The following is a 20,565-nucleotide window of genomic DNA, read 5'->3' on the forward strand; positions in this document are numbered from 1 at the left end:
ATATCTCTGTGTGCGAGGCATTTAAGAGTCGCTGGGATAAGGAGAGGCGCTCTTTGAAAGAACGATCAAATCGTTCTTACGCCGCTATTTTGAAGAGCGCTTCTCCCCCGGCTCAGCCTCAGCCTAGTAATATTTTTTCAGTGCTGCCAGTTGACAATGGAGATACTGACACGACTGATGAAGACCATCCTATTGTTTTTAGTGCCAACTCCCGAAAACGCTCTAAACCAGCTCCAAAGATCCCTAACATTCCAAAAAAAATACCTACAGTTAGTACCACAATCGACGGTAGACAAAAACCATCTACTTCAGGAAAAGATAAAGCAGTCCCGCCAGGATTCTCCATGAATTTTGTACCCCTGAATAAACCAGAAGCAGCGGGGTGTTCTAGAACCCCAAAATCTACCGCAGTCTCGACTGATCCATCGACTCAATCGGGATTTTTTAAGTTGAGTGACATCTTAAATGGAATATTATCGTTTTTCAACGTATCTGAATCGATAAGAGGCATCGTTTCCGCGATGCTTCCTATAGTAAAGACATTTTTAAAGCAGTTGATGCAAACTTGGCCCATTCTTTCAGTGTTTATCTCTCTCGATGGCTAATTTACGCCGAGAGGTCGGAGATATCACTGTCTTACAGTGGAATTGTCGTAGTATTATCCCTAAACTGGATCCGTTCAAATTTCTACTTCATGATACAAATTGCGACATCTTTGCGTTGTCCGAAACTTGGTTATCTTCTCAATCCAGCATCTTATTCCACGATTTTAATGTTGTCCGTCTGGATCGTGACGATTCTTATGGAGGGGTGCTTTTGGGGATCAATAAGCGCCACTCCTTTTACAGAATTCATCTTCCTTTATCAGGCGGAATTGAAGCTGTTGCATGTCATACAACTATAAGAGGTAAGGACTTATGTGTTGTCAGTTTGTACTGGCCTCAGAGAGTTGCAGTGGATCGAAGTCACCTAGAGGACCTGTGTTCAGTTTTGCCTGAGCCAAGGTTGATCCTGGGTGATTTTAATTCGCATGGAACTGTCTGGGGAGAACAAATTGACGATAGTCGTTCTACTCTTATTTATGACATTTGTGACAGTTTCAATTTAACAGTTTTGAACACGGGTGAAAAAACACGGGTGCCTAGACCTCCTTCAAGACAAAGTGCAATTGCCTCTCACTCTGCTCAAATTCTCTATCATTGGATTGCCAGTGGAAGGTAATCCCCGATCCCAATGGTAGTGATCACCTCCCTATCAAAATTTCAATCACCAATGGTGTCAACACTTCAAATTCATCAAACATGGCATATGACCTAACAAGACACATCGACTGGAAAAAGTACTCGGACGCAGTTATTTCAACCATCAATTCTGTGGCGGTATTACCTCCATTGGAGGAATATACTTTTCTTGCTCGCTTGATTCATGATAGTGCAGTCGAATCTCAAACGAAACCCATCCCAGATCCATCTGTTCGACGAAGGCCTCCCAATCCATGGTGGGACAGTCAGTGTACTAAACTTTACGTGGATAAATCGAACGCCTTCAAAGTTTTTCGGAAACACGGAACCCTGGATAACTTCAACGCGTATTTTTCTCTTGAGCAGCAATTTAAAAACCTGATCAAGGGGAAAAAACGTGCGCATTGGCGTAATTTTGTGGGAGGTTTGTCGCGGGAAACATCCTTAAGCACTTTGTGGAATGTGGCACGCAGCATGCGTAATCGTTCTTCCACGAACGAAAGTGAAGAACATTCGCATAAATGGATTTTCAATTTCGCACGGAAAATCTGTCCAGATTCCACACCTGTGCAAAAAATCATCCGAAGTGTGTCTCCGAACAGATGCGATCTGGATTCCAGCTTTTCAATGATGGAATTCTCACTTGCTCTTCTCTCTTGTAACAATTCAGCTCCGGGAGTTGATAAAATAAAATTCAACTTGTTGAAAAACCTCCCGGATGCCGCCAAATTTCGCTTGTTGAATTTATTCAATCAATTCTTGGAGCATAACATTGTTCCAGAAGATTGGAGACAAGTGAGAGTTATTACTATCCTAAAGCCCGGGAAACCTGCGTCCGATTTTAATTCGTACCGTCCAATAGCGATGTTGTCTTGCATTCGGAAATTGATGGAGAAAATGATTTTGTTCCGATTGGATAAATGGGTGGAAACAAATGGTCTCCTTTCAGATACTCAATTTGGGTTTCGAAGGGGCAAAGGGACAAACGATTGTCTTGCTTTGCTGTCTTCAGAGATACAAATGGCGTACGCAAAACGTGAGCAAATGGCTTCAGTGTTTCTAGACATAAAGGGAGCTTTTGATGCAGTCTCAATAGAGGTTTTGTCAGACAAGTTGCACTCCCGGGGTCTGCCTCCTCTATTGAACAACATCTTATACAGCTTGCTTTGTGAGAAACATTTGAACATTGCTCACGGGGATCTTGCTATTAGAAGGACCTCTTACATGGGCCTCCCGCAGGGTTCATGTTTGAGTCCTCTTTTGTATAACTTCTACGTAAGCGACATAGACAGTTGTCTCTCTGAAGGCTGCACTTTAAGACAACTTGCAGATGATGGCGTAGTATCCGTAACAGGTGAAACTGAGTCACATCTGCACGGGCCTTTACAAGATACTTTAGACAGATTGTCTTCCTGGGCTTTGGGGCTTGGGATCGAGTTTTCTCCACAGAAAACGGAGATGGTTGTTTTCTCTAAGAAACATAGACCTGCTCAACCTAAGCTTCAACTTCTAGGCAGAACGATCACTCAATCAAGGTGTTTTAAGTATCTTGGGGTTTGGTTTGATTCGAAGTGTACCTGGAGAGCCCACATTGAGTATCTGAAAGGAAAACGCTAACAAAGAATCAATTTTCTCCGATCAATCACTGGCACCTGGTGGGGAGCCCATCCAGAAGATCTTTTAAAATTGTATCGAACAACAGTTCTCTCAGTTATGGAATATGGTAGCTTATGTTTCCAGTCAGCTGCTAAAACTCACCTCATCAAACTCGAGCGTATCCAATATCGTTGTCTCCGCATCGCTTTGGGCTGTATGCCCTCAACGCATAATATGAGTCTCGAAGTTTTGGCAGGCATACTCCCACTTAAAGATCGATTCAATTTATTATCACTCCGGTTCCTCATCAGGTGTGAGGTCATGAACCCATTGGTGATCGAAACTTTTGAAAGGCTACTTGAGCAAAATATTCACACCAGATTCATGTCTATATACCATGTCTTCATGACCATGCAGGTTAATCCTTCTTCATATTCTCCAACTCGTGTTTACATCCCAGACTACGACAACTCTTCTGTCCAGTTTGATTTGTCTATGCAGCAAGAAATTCGTGGAATCCCTGATTCGCATCGTCCACTTTTGATTCCAAGAATTTTCGAAGCTAAATATAGACACGTCGATGCTGACAAAATGTACTTTACAGATGGATCGCTAATAGAGGAATCAACGGGATTTGGAGTGTTCAACGAAATAGCTACCGCCTCATATAACCTCCATCCACCATGCTCGGTATACATCGCAGAGTTAGGAGCCATTTACTGGGCGTTGGATAGCGTCATTTCAAGACCAGTAGGACACTACTATATTATAACGGACAGCCTCAGTTCTGTTGAAGCAATCCGTTCAATAAGACCGGGAAAGCACTCACCGTATTTCCTCGGGAAGATACGGGAGATTCTGAGTGCTTTATCAAGACGTTGCTTTGCCATCACCTTCGTTTGGGTCCCCTCACATTGCTCGATAATGGGCAATGAGAGGGCGGACTCTCTGGCAAAGGTGGGGGCGATAGAAGGCGACACGTATCACCGTGAAATCGTCTTCAACGAATTTTACTTCTTAGTTCGAAGGAACTCTCTTGTCAACTGGCAGCGCAAATGGGACGAGGATGACAAGGGTCGGTGGTTCCACTCGATTATCCCAAAGGTAAGCCTCAAACCCTGGTTTAATAGATTGGATCTGAGTCGGGATTTTATTCGTATATTTTCCCGTCTCATGTCCAATCATTCTTCCTTAGACGCGGTACTCTATCGTTTTGACATTGCTGGCAGCAATTTGTGTAATTGCGGCCAAGGTTACCATGACATCGAGCATATTGTCTGGTCGTGTGAGGTCCATCTTGTCGCCAGAACGAATTTAATAGACTCCCTTCGGGCCCGAGGAAAATCACCTAACGTCCCAGTGAGAGATGTACTAGCTCTGTTGGATTTGGACTACATGTTCGAAATCTATCTTTTTCTAAAAGCTATCGATCTTCGTCTATAATTCTTTTTATTTTCATATTTCCCTTTACTATCTTCTTTCTTTTTAAAATAAAAGTGTTAAGCTAAGCAAAATATTGTAAAATCAATAAAAGAGTTTGGCTCCTTAAAACCTGAAGGTATGAGCCGTTTCAAATAAAGACTTACAAAAAAAAAAAAGATTTATTTTTTGGCAACATTTTTATGAAGTGTGAAATGAGCACAGAATCAACCCTGCAACTGACAGGACCCATCGTTGTTGTCGTTAAACGGGGTGAAAATAGAAAGATGCGTTGAGAAGAAGAAAAAAAGTGCGATTACGAACGAAAAAGAAAAGGAGAGTCAGTTTACAGAAATATTCCAGGAAGAACGGACGGTGTTTTTGAGTGAGGAATAAAAGCGTTGAGAAAAAGTAGCAAAAATGGGTCGGTCGGTCTCGACAATAGCCAACATGAGTTTGCCTTTTTAGAATCGAGGATTGCTTTTCCGGTAGAGCGGAAAAGGATTCAGGATAGCTCAAGCGTAATTATAATTAAGCAGAAAAACTAATTTGTAAGTAAAAGCTCAATCATTTATATTCCATCAAACTTACAATTAATATTTTCAGTCTAGTCGTGATAAACGAACTTCGAGAGATTTTCGCTGTTTTTACAAGTATTTCGTTCATCAGCCAGAAAGCTGAAACAGCAATCAGCACCTTAACACAGCATACGATCAAAGAATTGGCGTATTTAATCAGCAAAAATGTTTCTGGGTTGGAACTCGCTAGATGAAAATAACTCAAAATTTTGAAGGTTTTTCACTCAGTTGTTTTCCTCTTCATATATGTTGCGAATCCTGAATCAAAACAAATCAGTCTCTGAATAATTTGAATTAACCGTGCAGATAAAGCTGATTGAAGGTTGAAGACACGTGAATTAGTGAATTTTGGATGCCTTCTTTCAGCCAGATTGCTGATTAAAAATTGAGCCACAATATTTTTCAGCGCTTTTTCAGCAATAAATTGTTTGTTAGGTAATGCTGCATACACCGCGGCTCACTTGATGGATAGCAATTACGTCATCATTGGGAATATACCAAGGGTCCGAAATTCACTCGCGATAGCTTCAATCTATACACTTTTCTCATAGCACCCTCAGGCAGCGTTGGTTAGAAACTGCCTTTGCTGTACGAACCGAGGAAATGCTGTGCGACATTTCATTTCCAAATTATCAAAGCGGGCCTTCCGTTTTCTTGTTTACGGATGAGGGGAAGGCTCTGCCCAAAACACAAATTGATGGACGACTCACATCAGAATTTTCCGTCTGATGCATAGTTGCTAAGCGATCTTAGAAGGGGAAATTTTTCGTTTGTTGCATTCGCTCGCGATCGTCTCTATGTATTATTCAGCAGTGAAACATTCGGAAGTGAACTGCTCAAAATGTATCGCTTATATACCAATCGTACACGCCGGGTAAGGCGGGAATGTTTGGGGGGTAAAGAATTTATGCTTCCCCTGCTAAAAGCTACAAGCAATTCTGACCAAAGATTGCTGCGACAATCAGGAAAACAAAAACAGCTCGGATAGTCTGCTCGTGAATAGTTCACCAACGATGCGCTCAGCAATGATCTGCGACAACTAGAATTTTGAATGTTGCAGATCACCATTGAGCGTCTTCGTTGTTGATACTATATTGTTGCATTCGCTTGACTGCCTTATACAGGAAGATAGATGCAACATACGCCTTTCTCTTTGGCTGAAAAGTGGCAAACTTGATTGCAGCAGGAAGGAAAAATAAAATTTTTGTTTCTGTGATGAGTTGGCTCGCTTGGTGATTAGAGGAAAGGAGCGAATTTCGGACCCTTGGAATATACCACCATGAGTTATTGTACTCCGTGAGATTATCTTCTATTTACCCCCCTTGGGTGAAACATATGCTTTATTTCATAACTTTCTTCTCTCACTGTAGAGTGTTTTCTTGTTGTGCAAGAAATTTAAGGTCTTTAGAACAGATTGTACATCCGTGTACATCTGAAAACCATAAGTTTCATACATTATTGCCCAGTCTTCTTTATATCACTGAATACAGTGTTATTGCTCTTGTTTTCCAATCATCATTTAAAAAAAAAACTCGTAAAAATTATGGATATGTCTTAGTTTTTTTAGTTTTTTGGTCTTTTTTCAAAGTTTGACCTTCGAGTTTTTAATAGTTTAATTGACATAAAATCATACAAACGAAGCATAATTCATGCAAAACAATATATTAGAAAATGTTGCCTCTACATATGGTTATCCGCCTGCTAAATATACTAAAATTGACCTACAAAAAAATGTATGACAAAAATTTGAGACTTCAACAAGTTATTCAATGGTGCATAGTTTATAAAGGTCGATGCGGCGCAAGACTGGCGTTCCCACTTAATTTGGCTTAAACCGGGCCTTCAATCCAAAATTTTACTGGCCAATTTCTAATTTTAAAAATTTATGAAAACAGTTAAACTTATGCCGTTTTCGTTTTTATCCACTAGTGTGGGGCAAAACCTTTTCTGAATAAACAAACAGAATCGTTACCCGGGACGATGCAAATATATGGTTGCTATACTCACACCTATGTTTACCCCCAACACTGACAACTTTTACGGGGTGCAACCGCCTGCTTGAGGTTCAAATCTCGGGCAAAACTAGTGGACTTCTGAATTAATAAACGAACATAATAACAGCAGCTAGGGCAAAACTCGTGGGTAACTAGGTTGCCACTGCCAATAAACGAAAACACTATTATTCAATAAGATTTTAGGCTGTAATTTCGCTTGGTGCAATTCCGACAACCACATTTATTTTGCGCGCTTTGACGTTCACACCTCATTCGTGGTTTTCTTGCATGCAAAAGTTGATCCGGCAGACATTTCTCCTTGCGGCTGGTTGCGCACATTCTCCAGTGGTTAAATTCGTGAAAATTTTGTAACAATAGCCTCAAGTAAGTAGCTTTTGATTCGATTTGCTGATGTTGATCTTGTTAAGGGAACTACATAAAGAGTTATCGTGGATTGATACCGAATGCATTTCAAACGATACTAAATTCAAGCTTTTATTTTCCTTCCAATCCGATTACATAATTTTGCGAACCTTGGCTTTCTTGCGATCGTTCCGGTGTGGCTCTCCCGTCTCAGGATGTCGTTCGCTCTGAGAAACGGTTCCCGGCTGGTCAGCTCGATGCGCCCGGCCCTGCGAGCGATGCAGTCCCGTGGCTACGCCGACGAGATGGCGTTCACCCTGGCCGCGGCCAACAAGGTTTTCTACGACTCCACGGCCGTCCGGCAGGTGGATGTGCCCTCGTTCAGCGGTGCCTTCGGTATCCTGCCCAAGCACGTTCCGACTTTGGGTAAGTTTTGGAGGGGTTGTCTAATTTTTGTTGGGATAGCGTCTCGGGGGATAGGAAAGTAGTAAACAATTGAATTTGGAATAAAATGGTAATTTTATTGATTATTAACTTCAACGTAGCCTGTTAGTTACAATTAACTTTATAGTCAGGTTAAGGAAAACAATTCTTGAAAATATTCTACTTATTGAGTGTTAATAATTAAAAGAAAAACAAACTATATTATCAACTAAACTAAACTCGATTCAAGGCCGTTTTGAAAGCAGTCAATGAACTAGCCTGCCTTGACGATAAAGGCAGGGAGTTCCAGCATGAAGCGCCGTAGATCAGGACACTTTTCCGTGATGTCGTAGTATGCTGTGGTATAATAAAGCATTTGGCTCGATCATTTCTTTCACGTTGTAAATGGTTGAGGAGATATGTTGGCAGGCATTCGTTGTATCGTTGTCGCATAAAACAACATATGCGTCTATGATAGTAGTCCAGGAGATCGCAACCAAGGATGCGTTTTCTGGCGACCTCTGTAGTTTCCCTCCGCCTCAGGCTGTACACAAATCTTGCGGCTGATTTGAAGCACCTAAGCAGTAGGTGGTAGGAAAATTTGGAATGAGTAGCCTTTAAACAATGAATTGTAAAAACAGATCATTCTTGGTCCCCCTAAATCTACTGAATTGAGCCGTTTCAAACAAAAGAATTAAAAAAAAAGTATTTAAAGAAAATCTATATCACTAGATAATTAATTGATGTCTCTACGTTTCAATAATAAATCTCAAAATTCTTTGAATTTACAGTAAAATAATGCTTAGAAATTCAAACTCAAATAATTTTTAATATTATTGATTCTACATTTAATATGTCATCATAGGCAGGAAATTATTTGTAAGCTCATTTTTCCCACAATTCCTTTCCATCTGTTCACAGCTGTTCTGAGGCCAGGAGTCGTCACCGTTTACGAACAGGACGGCGCCGTCAAGAAGGTGTTCGTCTCCAGCGGAACCATCACCGTCAACGAGGACTCGTCTGTGCAGGTGCTGGCCGAGGAAGCTCACCCCGTTGAGGACTTGGATTCCGCTGCCTGCCGTGAAATCCTGTCCAGTGCCCAGAGCAAACTCTCGTCGGCTTCCACCGATGTGGTGAGTTGTTTATGGTTTTAGTCTTAGTTCCTTGTTGGAATACTATTTTTTGTTTGTTTTTTATTTACAGGAAAAAGCCGAAGCTGCCATCGCCGTCGAGGTTGCCGAGGAACTTGTCAAGGCTTCCGGTTAAGTTTTCACCTACTTTAAGGGATAATTTTCGGATGTAATTGGAGTTAAAATTTTGGGATTTTGTTAGATTCGAGTGAAGTGAATCCACCGGCTAACTTTCAACCTGTAGTCGGTGCGTTTGATACAAATGGTATAGAGTGGAGATGTTTCCAAAAGTTTGGCAGAACGATCAATAAGTGAACCTTTTTTCTCGTTTCTGTACTTCATTTAAAAAATGGATAAAAATTAATAAAGTCATGGGAAACGTTTCGTGGCCAATCAACGGCTTCTAGATCTAGTAACCAGCAACCGCTTTTTTCTCCGAGAAATGTAAGAGAAAATTCAATTGGAATTTCGAATCATAAATGCTACAAATCATTGGAACAGAAGAAAATTTATTACCAGCAACTTCCTCAAACTTCGAGAGGATCCAATCCTAGCTTGTACGACGTCCGATACGAGGCAGAGTGCAGCAGCAGACCGAGCAGATCACATTTGATCAACACGAGGTACAAGAATCCCAGCAGCAGCATAGATTTGCAGAACGTGTCCAACATGTTCATCCGTTTCAGATGCGTAAGGGCTCGAGGTATGTTTTCGTCTTTTTCCTTTAGCAAATAGCGTCGCGCCCCCAGGATGCAGTTGCGGAAGTACAGCGTGACGTCGAACTCGACAAAGTCTCGGTAGTAGAAGTCTTTGCTGGAAAACAGGATTACAATTGTTAGATAACAAAATCAGTCATAGAAGATAACATTGTGATGCTTACTTATCTTCCGGTTTGATTTCTGTAGCTAAGTGAATAAAATTTCGATTTTTGAAGTCCCAATTGTGCAGGATGAAATATTCCAGGGCAACGTTGGCGGTGTAGATTTTCCTTTGTAGTTTGGCCACGCTGAATTGATAGGAGAAAAAGGAGCTCTTAGTAAATGATACTTTTTTAGAGGAGAAATCACCGTGAATTTTTCATAAGAAATTTAAATCGGCTTTTATGCGTGAATCAAAAGAAAAAAAAAAACATTTCAAAGATATTTAAAATTATTCGAAGGTGATGGGAAGTGTTACGAGTCGATATACAAGTCGAACTCCATCGGTTTGATAATTTTTCAGGTATGAAGATGTAGCTAGACAAACTCAAAACCTAAGATTTGATTTCAATAAAGCAACACATCCCTGTGTAACTGGTCTGCTCGGAATTTTAGCAGCGCTGATTGCTTCTACATTTGACCGTAAGTAGCGGCAAGCCCGAAGCAATCGACCATGTGAGCGCTCGGCTTGGTTTATTTTTGGTTTAGCTTATGTTTGCCCAGTTTTGCACAAAATGCCGTGGAAGCATTGTTCTGATCTACGAATTGCACAAAAATCTCGGTGAAAATGTGGCGACTTCCACTGTTTACCATATCCAACTAGTCGCAGGGAAGGTAGTGACAGACCAGCGCAAATTATGGACGCAAAAGGACTTCGTTCTATTTCTCGTGCCTTCAACAACATGGATTCACTGAGCCGTCGGAATTCAATTATTCCCACTAGTACATTGGCAAGACATTGAAAAAAAAGTTGGAATTATGTGCCGAAAGAAGACAAGAGCTCCAGAATACACTGAGGATCAGATTTGGACTCTTGAATCCCAATGACAAATATTCCGGAAAATGTTTTTTTTTTGGATGACGAAAGTTACTTCCCACTTCCGAAGACGCACATCACAGGAATAGCTGTAGTAATGCAGTACATCGCCATTTCCGAGAGAGGTATTTCTCAGCCGTGATTCAAGCCGTCTGGTTTGGCTATCAATCAAGATGTGTACCGGTATGAATGTTTGAAGAAAATTTTGATGCCGTTTCTACACAAAAATCATACGTGTTTTGGCCGAATAAAGCGTCATCGCATCGCAGTGTCGCCCAACAGAAGATTTTCTCGGAACTTTGAGCTCACTGGTGTACAAAAATAATTGGAGAGCCAAGAACTGCAAACAATTGATCGGAAGAATCAAGAAATGTATTCACAAAGTTGACATGAAGGCCGTACTAGGCTCCTGTTCCTGAATTCTGCTACGATCCGGATAGTGGTCAGACGTTTGACCGCTGGTATAAAAAATACGAAGACTTTTTCCTCCAGGATGGTTCCAAACTCGACGATGCGGCCAAGGTTCGGTTATTGCTCCGAAGTCTCAACTTTACCGTTCACGATAGGTATCTCAACTTCATTCTACCCAAACATTCGAGGGAATTCAGCTTTGCTGAGACAGTTGAAAAACTCAAACAGCTTTTCAGAACCCGAATCTCCCTGTTCAGTAGAAGGTACGACTGTTTCCAAGTCGTGAAGCGGCCGGACGAGGACTACGTTATCTACGCTGGGACGGTCAACAAACGATGCGAGGATTTTGAGCTTGGCAAGATCACACCGGACCAGTTCAAATCGCTTATCTTCATCCGAGGCCTCAAATCTTCCAAGGATGCCGACGTCCGTACACGCCTGCTGTCCAAGCTGAAAACGGATGATGCGGATTGCAAACTGAAAACACTTATCACCGAGTGTCAGCAGCTCCAGAATCTGAAACAGGATACGGCTTTGGTTGAGCGTGAGCAGTCGTCAGCGGCTTCGATCTGTGCTCTCAAACAGAGAAAGAAGCTGTCGAAATCACCGAATCAGCCCCCGGGGAAAAGCAACCAATCAACACCCAAGACACTAACTATGCTGGCAGGCACGTACGCAGGTGTCCTGAGACAGATGCGTGCTAATGAGGACCTCGGAGAATCCGTCGGACACGCACCGGCGAGATGATCCTAGAACTAAAGCGTGGCGCGGGAAACTCCAGCGGGACTCTTACGGATAAGGCGGCCGAAGCCCTTCGCGACAAGGCTGAGGTACGCGCCCTCTGTAAGGAGGTGACTATCCGGATCAAAAACCTGAATGAAGTCACGACAGAAGAAGAACTGCGGGTGGCACTGGTTGAGCAGCGCAAAATCCCCTCGAACCAGATGTCGGTTGCGAAATGGTCCCCCCAGATCTGGAATGCAGGTCGGGCTGGTACTGCACTGGGCAGAACAGAAGCGGCATATGCAGTAGGACGGTTCTCAAAGACAGAAGCTGCGGGGATAATCGTTGGGAAAGGGTTATTCCACGATCGAGGAATACCCACGAGTAGAGTGGCTCTCGACGCCGGGTGAGCTATTCGAGTCGGAGTAGGATGACGTCTTCGTCGAGAATCATCCGAGTCGTTGTGTAAAGTACGCGCGTGTGCCGTGACAGGCGCGAGTCTAGGATTAGCTGCTCTCGATCTGGCACACGACGGGCAAGGTGGCAAACCTCGAACCATGGAGATAAGAGGTTGGGCTTCGAGTCATCAGAGGAGAGATCAGGCCTCGAATCCCCTGGCGGAGAGGCTTGTGTGGTAAACCCCGAGTCTTTATGATAAGGGGCCAGGTCTCGAGTCGTAAGAGGAAGGATCAGGCCCTTAATCAACAAGAGGATGGGTATAAGTGGTCACCTCGAGTAATTACGAGGAGAGGTCGGCCTCAAGTCGCGAAGAGGAGAGGTTTGTGTGGGAATCTCGAGTCATTGCGAGGAGATGTCGGTTCTCAAGTCGTTAGAGGAGAGTTCAGGCGTCGAATCGTAAGGATGAGAGGTTTTGCTGAAAGTGGTCTCGTTAATGAGTAAGCCTTGGAGCGCACTAGCGCGAATAGACCTCCCACTATTGAAGTATAGTGTACTAAACAGTTCGAGGTGGGAACCAGGTCTGCGGACCCAGGTGGAGTTTAGGGAGTAGGGGGTATATCATGAGTCTTCCCATTGTACCCATGGACCCAGAGTAGCAAACTGGGGGGACGCGGTGGCTCGCCGTGCCTTGGAATACAATCCGTAAACCGGGATTTTCCGCCTGTGGCTACCAACTAAAACAAAAATAGTATTCCGTCTTACAACTGAACCTCCCTCTTTGTGCCCCTGCACGTCTCGGTCCTACCGGATTGGCAGCGAACACGTGTCCGGCATTCTCTCTACATGTCCTGTCCAGCGAATTCGTCTAGCTTTCGCCACCTTTTTTATACTGGGTTTGCCGTAGAGTCGCGCAAGCTCGTGGTTCATCCTTTGCATCCATACTCCGTTCTCCTGCACGCCGCCAGATATGGTTCTTGTTGGAATAATTGGCAATCCAAGAATGCTGGTTACTGGTCACCTCTGTGGAAACGGAAGTTTTCTTTAATAAACAACCGTGAAAATTTTCTCAGTCGACATTAGCTCTCCATCAAGCTGCTAATAATTCCTTTCCACTGTTGAATTTTGTTTAATTTATTTAAACTAACTATCAAGAGGTTATGGGTGACTCGCACCAACATCCGGTCCACGGGATCCCGCAGTTTTCGGGCACCGGCTTTGACAATTGGCGCTTCAGGGTGGAAGCTTATTTGAAATCGGTAAATCTTTTGGACGTGGTCAAGAACGATCCCCCGGCGGTTCCGGCTGAACGTGCTAAGTTCCTGGAGAAGGACGGAAAGGCGACGTATTTGCTGATTTCGTTCATTCACGATGACCTGCTGGACCTGGTACGGGACAAGGACACGTCAAAGCAAATTTGGACAAGCCTGGAGAACGTTTATGCCAAGAAATCCGTTTCGACGCTGACCTTCATCCGAAAGCAACTTGCGAAGCTGAAAATAGTTGAAGGATCGTCAGTGGAGAACCATTTGAAGATCTTCGAAGACCTTATTCGTCAGCTGAAGTTGGCCGGAGCGAAGCTCGAAGAAAACGACGTTGTCGCTCAGCTCTTTGTCACTCTTCCCGAATCATTTGATCCCTTAGTTACCGCCTTGGAGAATCTTGGAGAGGAAAATCTGAAACTGGGCGTTGTTCGAGAGCGCTGCTTGCAGAGGAATTAAAGAAAACGGACCGAGTTGCAGATTCGAACCAAGAATAACCTGCTGCTTTCAAAGGATCGAAACAGAGGACGGCGTTCCTTAGGTTCACGGGAAAGTGCAGACGTTGCCAAAACAAGGGACATAAGACCAAAGATTGTCGTGTCAAGCTTACGTCGGACAGACGAGCTGAAGCTTATGCTGCAAGTGGAGGTAAAGCGATAGCTTTCATGACTGGAAGGATTTTTACCCGAACGAGAGACGGGTGTCGTGTCTTCCAAATTGGATTCTGGGGCCACGGATCACCTCGTGAACGTGAAACACTGTTTCGCTGACCTTACGAAGCTGAAGGCACCGGTGATCAACAATGTGGCGAAAGATGATCAGTCGCTGATAGCCTATTTCGGGCGTCAATAAGGAAGACGTCAAATTGGTCCTGAAAGATGTGCTGTTTGTTCCTGATCTTCGAGAAAATCTTCTCTCTGTGAAGAAGATGGCGAAAGCAAATTTGGACGTTACTTTCAAGAAAACGGAAGCAACTGTGCGATACGACGGCAAGCTGATCGGAAAATGTACCATGCGTGGCGACCTTTACGAGCTTGATTTGGTCCTCGATACTGTGGCGGCCAACTTGTGTGGAGCTCTGATCGGTAATCTATGGCACCGTCGACTTGGCCATTTGGGCATCCAGAATTTGGGATGACTTGTGTAACAGGTATTTCCGAGGAACCAGGTAAATTGGATTTGTGTTATGTATGTGTTCTTGGAAAGCAGTGCCGCGAACCATTCTCGGGTACAAGAGTCCGTGCTTCAAGACCTTTAGAGAGAGTTCACTCCGACGTGTGTGGTCCTATCACACCGGCAGCTTGGGATGGTTCTCGGTATTTTGTCTCGTTTATTGACGATTTCACGCACTTCGCAGCAGTTTATCTCCTCAAGAAGAAGTCCGAGCTATCCACAGTCAGCTTCGAAATCGAATGTCCTAGAGCGACAGTTGCCATCGCTTCGTAATCTAGGACCAACGGTTCCTAGATTACGAAGCGATGGCAACTGTCGCTTTAGGACATTCGATTTCGAAGCTGGCTGTGGATCATGGCAGAGAATATTGCTCCAAAAACCAGCGGGAGTTTTACGTGTCCAAAGGGAGCCAGAGGTTGTGCCAACTGCAGCGTATACACCACAGCAAAATGGTGTGTCAGAACGATTTAATCGAACAATCATCGAAAAGGTTCGTGCACTGTTGTCCGAATCCCAAACTCCGAAGTGCCTGTGGAACGAAGCGGTTCTGGCTGCGGTATACCTAACCAACAAAAGTCCAACCAGTGCTCTACCTTGCCGGAAGACCCCTGCGGAAATGTGGACAGGCCACAAGCCAGACCTGAGCAAACTTCGCGTTTTTGGCTGTAAACCGTATGCTTGGGTGGCGGCGCAACAGAAGAAAACTGGACCCGAAAAGCAAACTGGCTGTGATGGTTGGCTATGCTCCAAATGGTTACCGTCTGTGGAATCCAGAGTAGAAGGAATTGTTCCTGTCAAGTGATGTCAAGTTTGATGAAAATAGTTTTCCGTTTGCTGCCAAGGTTCCTTGCGAAAGTCCGTCATGTGTGGTCCCTGTTCAATACGATTTCCAAGCTGAAGAAGTGCGGCCACATGAAAACCCCGTTCAAAGCGAAGAGATGCCTGAGGCTTATGACATTGCTGGGCGAAACGATGAGGTTTTCTGGAGGCAAGCGGTCGATGAAGAACTGAAGTCCCTGGCTGACAACCACGTGTTGCGGCTAGTTGAACGACCAGCTGGCGTGGTTCCTCGCAAATCCAAATGGTTGTTCCGGGTCAAGCAAGACGAAAATGGAAAACCTGTGCGATACAAGGCTCGTCTAGTCGTTAAAGGTTTCCTGCAGCAAGCTGGCGTCGACTATAGCGAAACTTATTCCCCAGTTGCGAAGTTGGTGACAATACGAACCGTTCTGGCTGTAGCGGTGCACCGGAAGATGTTCATCGATCAACTCGATGTCAAGATGGCGTTCCTGTACGATGAACTAAGAACTCAAAATAAACACTCAGAATCGTATCCTGAGTGTTTATTTTGATTGATTTTCGGAACATTGGCCATAACTATTGCTTATATACCCGAATCGACGATCGAGGGCGGGTGTATATCGTCATCTACGTTGATGACCTGCTCACGAAGTCGAAGTCGCTGTGGATCGTGTGTAGGCGAAGTTCGGCATGAACTATTGCAACCACGTGAAAACACCAGTGGAGAAGGCCTGTTTTCTACCATCAAATGAAAGGAATGCGGTCTGCCACCCTTATCGCGAACTACTTGGCAGTCTCATGTACACAATGCTATCTGTCCGTCCCGATATTTCATTCGCCGTTGCATACTTGGGACGTGTCCAAAGTCAATCTGGCGAAGCACACTGGCGCTGAAAACAGTGGTCCGATACATGAAAGGCACGAAGAACCTCAAGCTCCAGTTCAAGCGAGACGAAAAGGCTGAAGCACTGATCGGGTACGCTGATGCGGATTGGGCGTCGGATAATGAAGATAGGAAATCCGTCAGCGCTTACGTCTTCAAGGTATTCGGCAACACGGTGTCCTGGGCCAGTAGGAAGCAACAAACCGTTGAATGGATCGATGGATGAAGCTATTTTACAGAGAGATGTCGCCACCAGCGTGTAGAGCTGTCAAACCTCATGTCAAAGAAAACGACCTGCGTAACATTTCATATGAGCGAAACCAGCAGTTGGGTCTAATCGAGAAAAACGTATTTAAGATTTCTGAACATTTTAGAAATACCTATTAAAAAATCAAGCACTATTTCTTTAAAAACTTATACTAATTATTCGATTATTGGTCATTGAATATCAAAAGTAGTGCATTTTTTCAGTAAGTTTTTGATATTTGAAAGGTTTTGCAAAATCTTGTTTTTTATTTCAGTTGTATCTGGAGGATTTCCTCATATGAGCGGTTGCTTTTTATCGATTTAGCAAATGCATACTTCATTTGTTCCTACTCTAAAAACTAATAATATGCCATTTTACCGTGAGGATATGTAGGGTAAAAAAAGATAGCCCATCTTATGTGTTTATGTTATAAATTGTTAATTTGGAATAATAGAATCTTAGTGCTTATAATTTAATTAACTAGCCCGTAATGACCATAACGACAAAAATTTTCATTTTAAGATTTTTATATTTTGCTAACTATATACATAATTCCAATACGACCAACCCAAAAATCTGACTTTTTATTGTACCGCCATCTGTTAGCAGCAATCAGATTGCTTGAAAATGCGACAGATGGCATTGCTTTTTCCCTCTATCGGTAGAATAATTCAGAAGGCCCTTAAATTAATCCATTGTCATCCTGTGAGGCAGAGTATACAGCCTTAAGCGGAGCTGCTTCCGAAGGACTGTGGCTACAAGGAATCTTAGAAGATCTGCAGCAAGTTCCCCCTGGAAAACCGTTCAAGATGTTTGAAGACAATCGTGGCTGCATTGCGATGGCTACAAACACCGAGAACAAGCGTGTGAAGCATATTCATGTGAAACACTCTTCCTGCAAGATCATGTGGCACACGGAAGGCTGCAGATCGTAGCAATAGGAACAGCAAACCAACTTGCAGATGCGTTCACCAAAGCACTGGAACCTGGACGTTTCTGCAACCTGGGGCCCCTCCAGGGATAGACCGATTCAGGGCGGGTGTTGGAATAATCGGCAATCCAAGAATGCTGGTTACTGGCCACCTCTATGGAAACGGAAGTTTTCTTTAATTAACAGCCGTGAAAATTTTCTCAGTCTACATTAAGCTCTCCATCAAGCTGCTAATAAATCTTTTCCACTGTTGAATTCTTGAGTTATTATCAACCACACGCTCGAGTACTCTGAGTGTGCGCAGGTCCTCCTCGAACAATATCCACGTTTCGTGCTCATAGAGGAAAACCGATCTAATGAACGTCATGTACAGGTTACACTTTGGGCGAGGGCTAAGTCTTCTCGACCACAGTTGCTTGTGGAGTCCATAGTAGGCACGATCTCCGCTGATAATTCGCCGCCGGATCTCACGGCTGGTGTCATTATCACTAGTGGTCTTCCACTATCTTCAGCTCGTCGCCGTCGATCGTGACCTTGTTATTACTGGATAAGCGGGCTCGGTCCGTCTCGGATCAGCAGGCCAGCATATACTTCGACTCAGACGTATTAATCATCCCAATCCTTCTTGCTTGGCGTTTCAGTTTGCGGTAGATCTCATTCGTCGTCTGGTTGCATATAAATAGTTCACAAAAGACTGTGGAGGTCTCCTTGAAGTGTTCCTTGAGATGATCTTTAACGCATAATTCACATTTTAGCCAAAGTCTACCGATCTGTTCCACTTTTCAATAAGTATTTAAGCAGGAAATAGTCAAACGTCAAAGTTCATAAAAATTAGGCCGTCTTCAATGCCTCTCTCCAGAGGACATTTTCTTCATGAAAAAATATCATGATATCCAGGCCGGAGAGCTGTTAGATCCAGCCGTAAAGAGTTCAAATTCCGCGGAACGTAGAGAGCGAGAACAGCTATGAATGTTCATCCCTCACATAACTCCCACATTTTTTAAAGATGTTCTTACGCATAAAGTGCGTAAATAAGTCATCGTTCACAGTTAAATTTTTCGGCCTTTCATTGCCAACATCCCATCCATTTCCTCTGACTTCGAGTTTGCAGTATTCTGCAAACAAAAGGAAATAAACGATTAACTAGTATAAAGTTTTGTATTGCGAATGCCATTTTAATCGATGTGCCCGGGTTTTTGTCGTTTACACATCTTCAATTACATCTGGTGTAAAATTCAGGTATTATCAATATATAAAAAATTCGAACGCATCGTTAATCTACATACAAAAATTCGAAAAATATAAGGGAAAATCGATCTCATGTGGCTAACAACTGTTATTCAGTGATCCCATTGTTTTTCCCTTTTTTTGCAAATTCATATCTGTAACTGAACTCCACATACACTATATTAAACCAAAATACTTACAACGGCTTCTGGCCGGCCATCCGCAGCAGAAAGTCCACCAGTATGGCCGGCATGATGTGGAACAGCATGACCCGGATCAGGTTCCAGTAGCGTATGCTCGTCAGGTTGCCTCCCGGGGCCCACAGAATTTTGTCCAGCGGCATGTCGACGGCCAGCGTTTTCGCCATGTGCACAATCTGGGACATGGTCGAGTTGCGCAGGTTCGAGATGCAGCAGTTGTACACCGGCAGCTGCGGCGATTCCACCGATATCGGGGTACTGCGAAATGATAAGGTGTATGATGATGATTAGGGCTATATTCAGAACTAATTGTTAGATGGGCTCAGCATGGTAATTAAACTGTCGCTTGACGCTGCAGTCTACTAGGCGAGACATTCAATAAATATGCACCATACCTGTGTTGATTAGTTTAATCGTTCGCTTAACAAAATCACAGAACTGATCGATTGGCGTTTAATTAAAAATATCAATTACAGTTATTTATCGAAAAAGTTTTCTCATGGAAATTTAAAAAAATAACGACTTCACACCTGTAAGCGATGATTAGTCGTTCGTTAGTAATAGATGGGCTCGTTTTGTTTGAGTCATTTCTGTGACCTTTGCTAATTTGTAGCAGTCATCATTGCGTAACGCGGTTCGAAGCAATTGTCTCTTGAATTGAATTCTCAGAAACAAAGTTTCAGTTTTAGGTCAACGATGGTGTTCACCTCAAAGCATTGGGAACCTACCTCTGGATGACTGCCGTTCCCTTCTTCCAGGCGGCAACGATCATCGCCTTGATGCAAACGTCGACCGGTGTAAAGTCGGCAATGTTGTTCGGATCGCAGTACATGGTCCGGCAAAGGCCTATGCCGCATCCGACGAGCAACCCAACGGGCCCATTAAAGTTATCGATCCAGCCCGGAATGGGATCCTTCATGGTCGAGATAACGATCGAGGGACGGAACAGAATGAGCGGAAGCTCGTCCTGATACTCCTGCACGATTTGCTCGGCCAGCGATTTGGTGAAGACGTAGGTGTTGGGCAGGAAGTTCATGTACTTAGGGGCAAAGGTGTCCAGCGTCTCCTCGTCGAATCGTTCCGCGATCTTGATCGTCTCCCGCCAGTCCGCGTACGGTGGGTAGATCTGGGTTGGTCGTTTTGAAAAGGAAGTTCAATCAGACAAATCTCATTAGAACGAAATCTTGGACCTAGTTCCGATCTCAAAATGGACTTTAAAAGTTAAAAAGGCGATTAAACTATAATTGTTGCTGCAACGAGTTGCAGTTTCTTTTATTGTTCGAGGAATGTCTCAAAGTCTTCCAAAATCTTCTCTAGTATCCAACCTTTAACATTAAAGCTTAAATGCAGAATTCAAATTTAAAACCTAAAACCTAATTTTGAAATCAAGAATCCAAAACTAAAAACTGAAATTTGAATCTGTAATGTAAGTCTAATATCTGAATCTGAAGTTTGATTCTGTTCCTTTTCCAAAATTAACCTGGTCGACGTCTGTTTTAATTACACTTAGGCTCAAGGTCGACAACTTAGAAACGCTAGATCACCCTTATATCTTATCAGGGTCAAATCAACAAAGCGCTCAAGAAGAGGGGGGTTTGGTGACATTTTTCTAGAACTTTTTAAAATCTAAGTTATGTCTCGCTTTCAACTGTTAATACTGAATTATTAATCTCAGTCGGTTGTATACTGTTTACCGGAATTCCTTTGATACCTTTAAATTTGGATGTACCCCATTTCCCTAGAATTTTCGCCAGAATTTACCATTCTTCAATAGAAAATTTCGCCTGAAAGGCCATTTTTCAGAGTATTGAATATTTTAATACAAACTGGAAT

The 20,565-nt window shown here is 43.4% G+C and overlaps 2 protein-coding genes across 2 annotated transcripts; one reads left to right on the forward strand and one right to left on the reverse strand.

The window, feature by feature from the left end:
• Window positions 1-7,060: 7,060 nt before the first annotated feature.
• Window positions 7,061-9,160, forward strand: LOC129739600 (ATP synthase subunit delta, mitochondrial). Its single transcript, XM_055731081.1, has 4 exons — window positions 7,061-7,212; window positions 7,406-7,617; window positions 8,536-8,747; window positions 8,818-9,160. The coding sequence occupies exons 2-4, from the start codon at window positions 7,407-7,409 to the stop codon at window positions 8,878-8,880; spliced, it is 486 nt and encodes a 161-aa protein (XP_055587056.1). The 5' UTR covers window positions 7,061-7,212; window position 7,406; the 3' UTR covers window positions 8,881-9,160.
• A 76-nt stretch (window positions 9,161-9,236) lies between these two features.
• Window positions 9,237-19,854, reverse strand: LOC129739574 (putative fatty acyl-CoA reductase CG5065). Its single transcript, XM_055731052.1, has 4 exons — window positions 19,461-19,854; window positions 18,733-18,990; window positions 9,625-9,750; window positions 9,237-9,557 (listed from the first exon to the last, which is right to left on the reverse strand). The coding sequence occupies exons 1-4, from the start codon at window positions 19,766-19,768 to the stop codon at window positions 9,272-9,274; spliced, it is 978 nt and encodes a 325-aa protein (XP_055587027.1). The 5' UTR covers window positions 19,769-19,854; the 3' UTR covers window positions 9,237-9,271.
• Window positions 19,855-20,565: the final 711 nt, after the last annotated feature.

This window comes from Uranotaenia lowii, chromosome 1, assembly GCF_029784155.1.
Source record: "Uranotaenia lowii strain MFRU-FL chromosome 1, ASM2978415v1, whole genome shotgun sequence".
Taxonomy (NCBI): Eukaryota; Metazoa; Arthropoda; class Insecta; order Diptera; family Culicidae; genus Uranotaenia; species Uranotaenia lowii.

Excerpts from the sequence above, each read along its gene's own strand:
- LOC129739600 (XM_055731081.1), top strand. The coding sequence starts at position 7,407 with ATGTCGTTCGCTCTGAGAAACGGTTCCCGGCTGGTCAGCTCGATGCGC. Across the intron at positions 7,618-8,535 it reads CAAGCACGTTCCGACTTTGG|CTGTTCTGAGGCCAGGAGTC; the intron begins GTAAGTTTTGGA and ends ATCTGTTCACAG. Across the intron at positions 8,748-8,817 it reads CGTCGGCTTCCACCGATGTG|GAAAAAGCCGAAGCTGCCAT; the intron begins GTGAGTTGTTTA and ends TTTTATTTACAG.
- LOC129739574 (XM_055731052.1), bottom strand. The coding sequence starts at position 19,768 with ATGAACTTCCTGCCCAACACCTACGTCTTCACCAAATCGCTGGCCGAG. Across the intron at positions 18,991-19,460 it reads GGAACGGCAGTCATCCAGAG|TACCCCGATATCGGTGGAAT; the intron begins GTAGGTTCCCAA and ends ATCATTTCGCAG. Across the intron at positions 9,751-18,732 it reads ATGGCCGGCCAGAAGCCGTT|CGTGGCCAAACTACAAAGGA; the intron begins GTAAGTATTTTG and ends CTATCAATTCAG.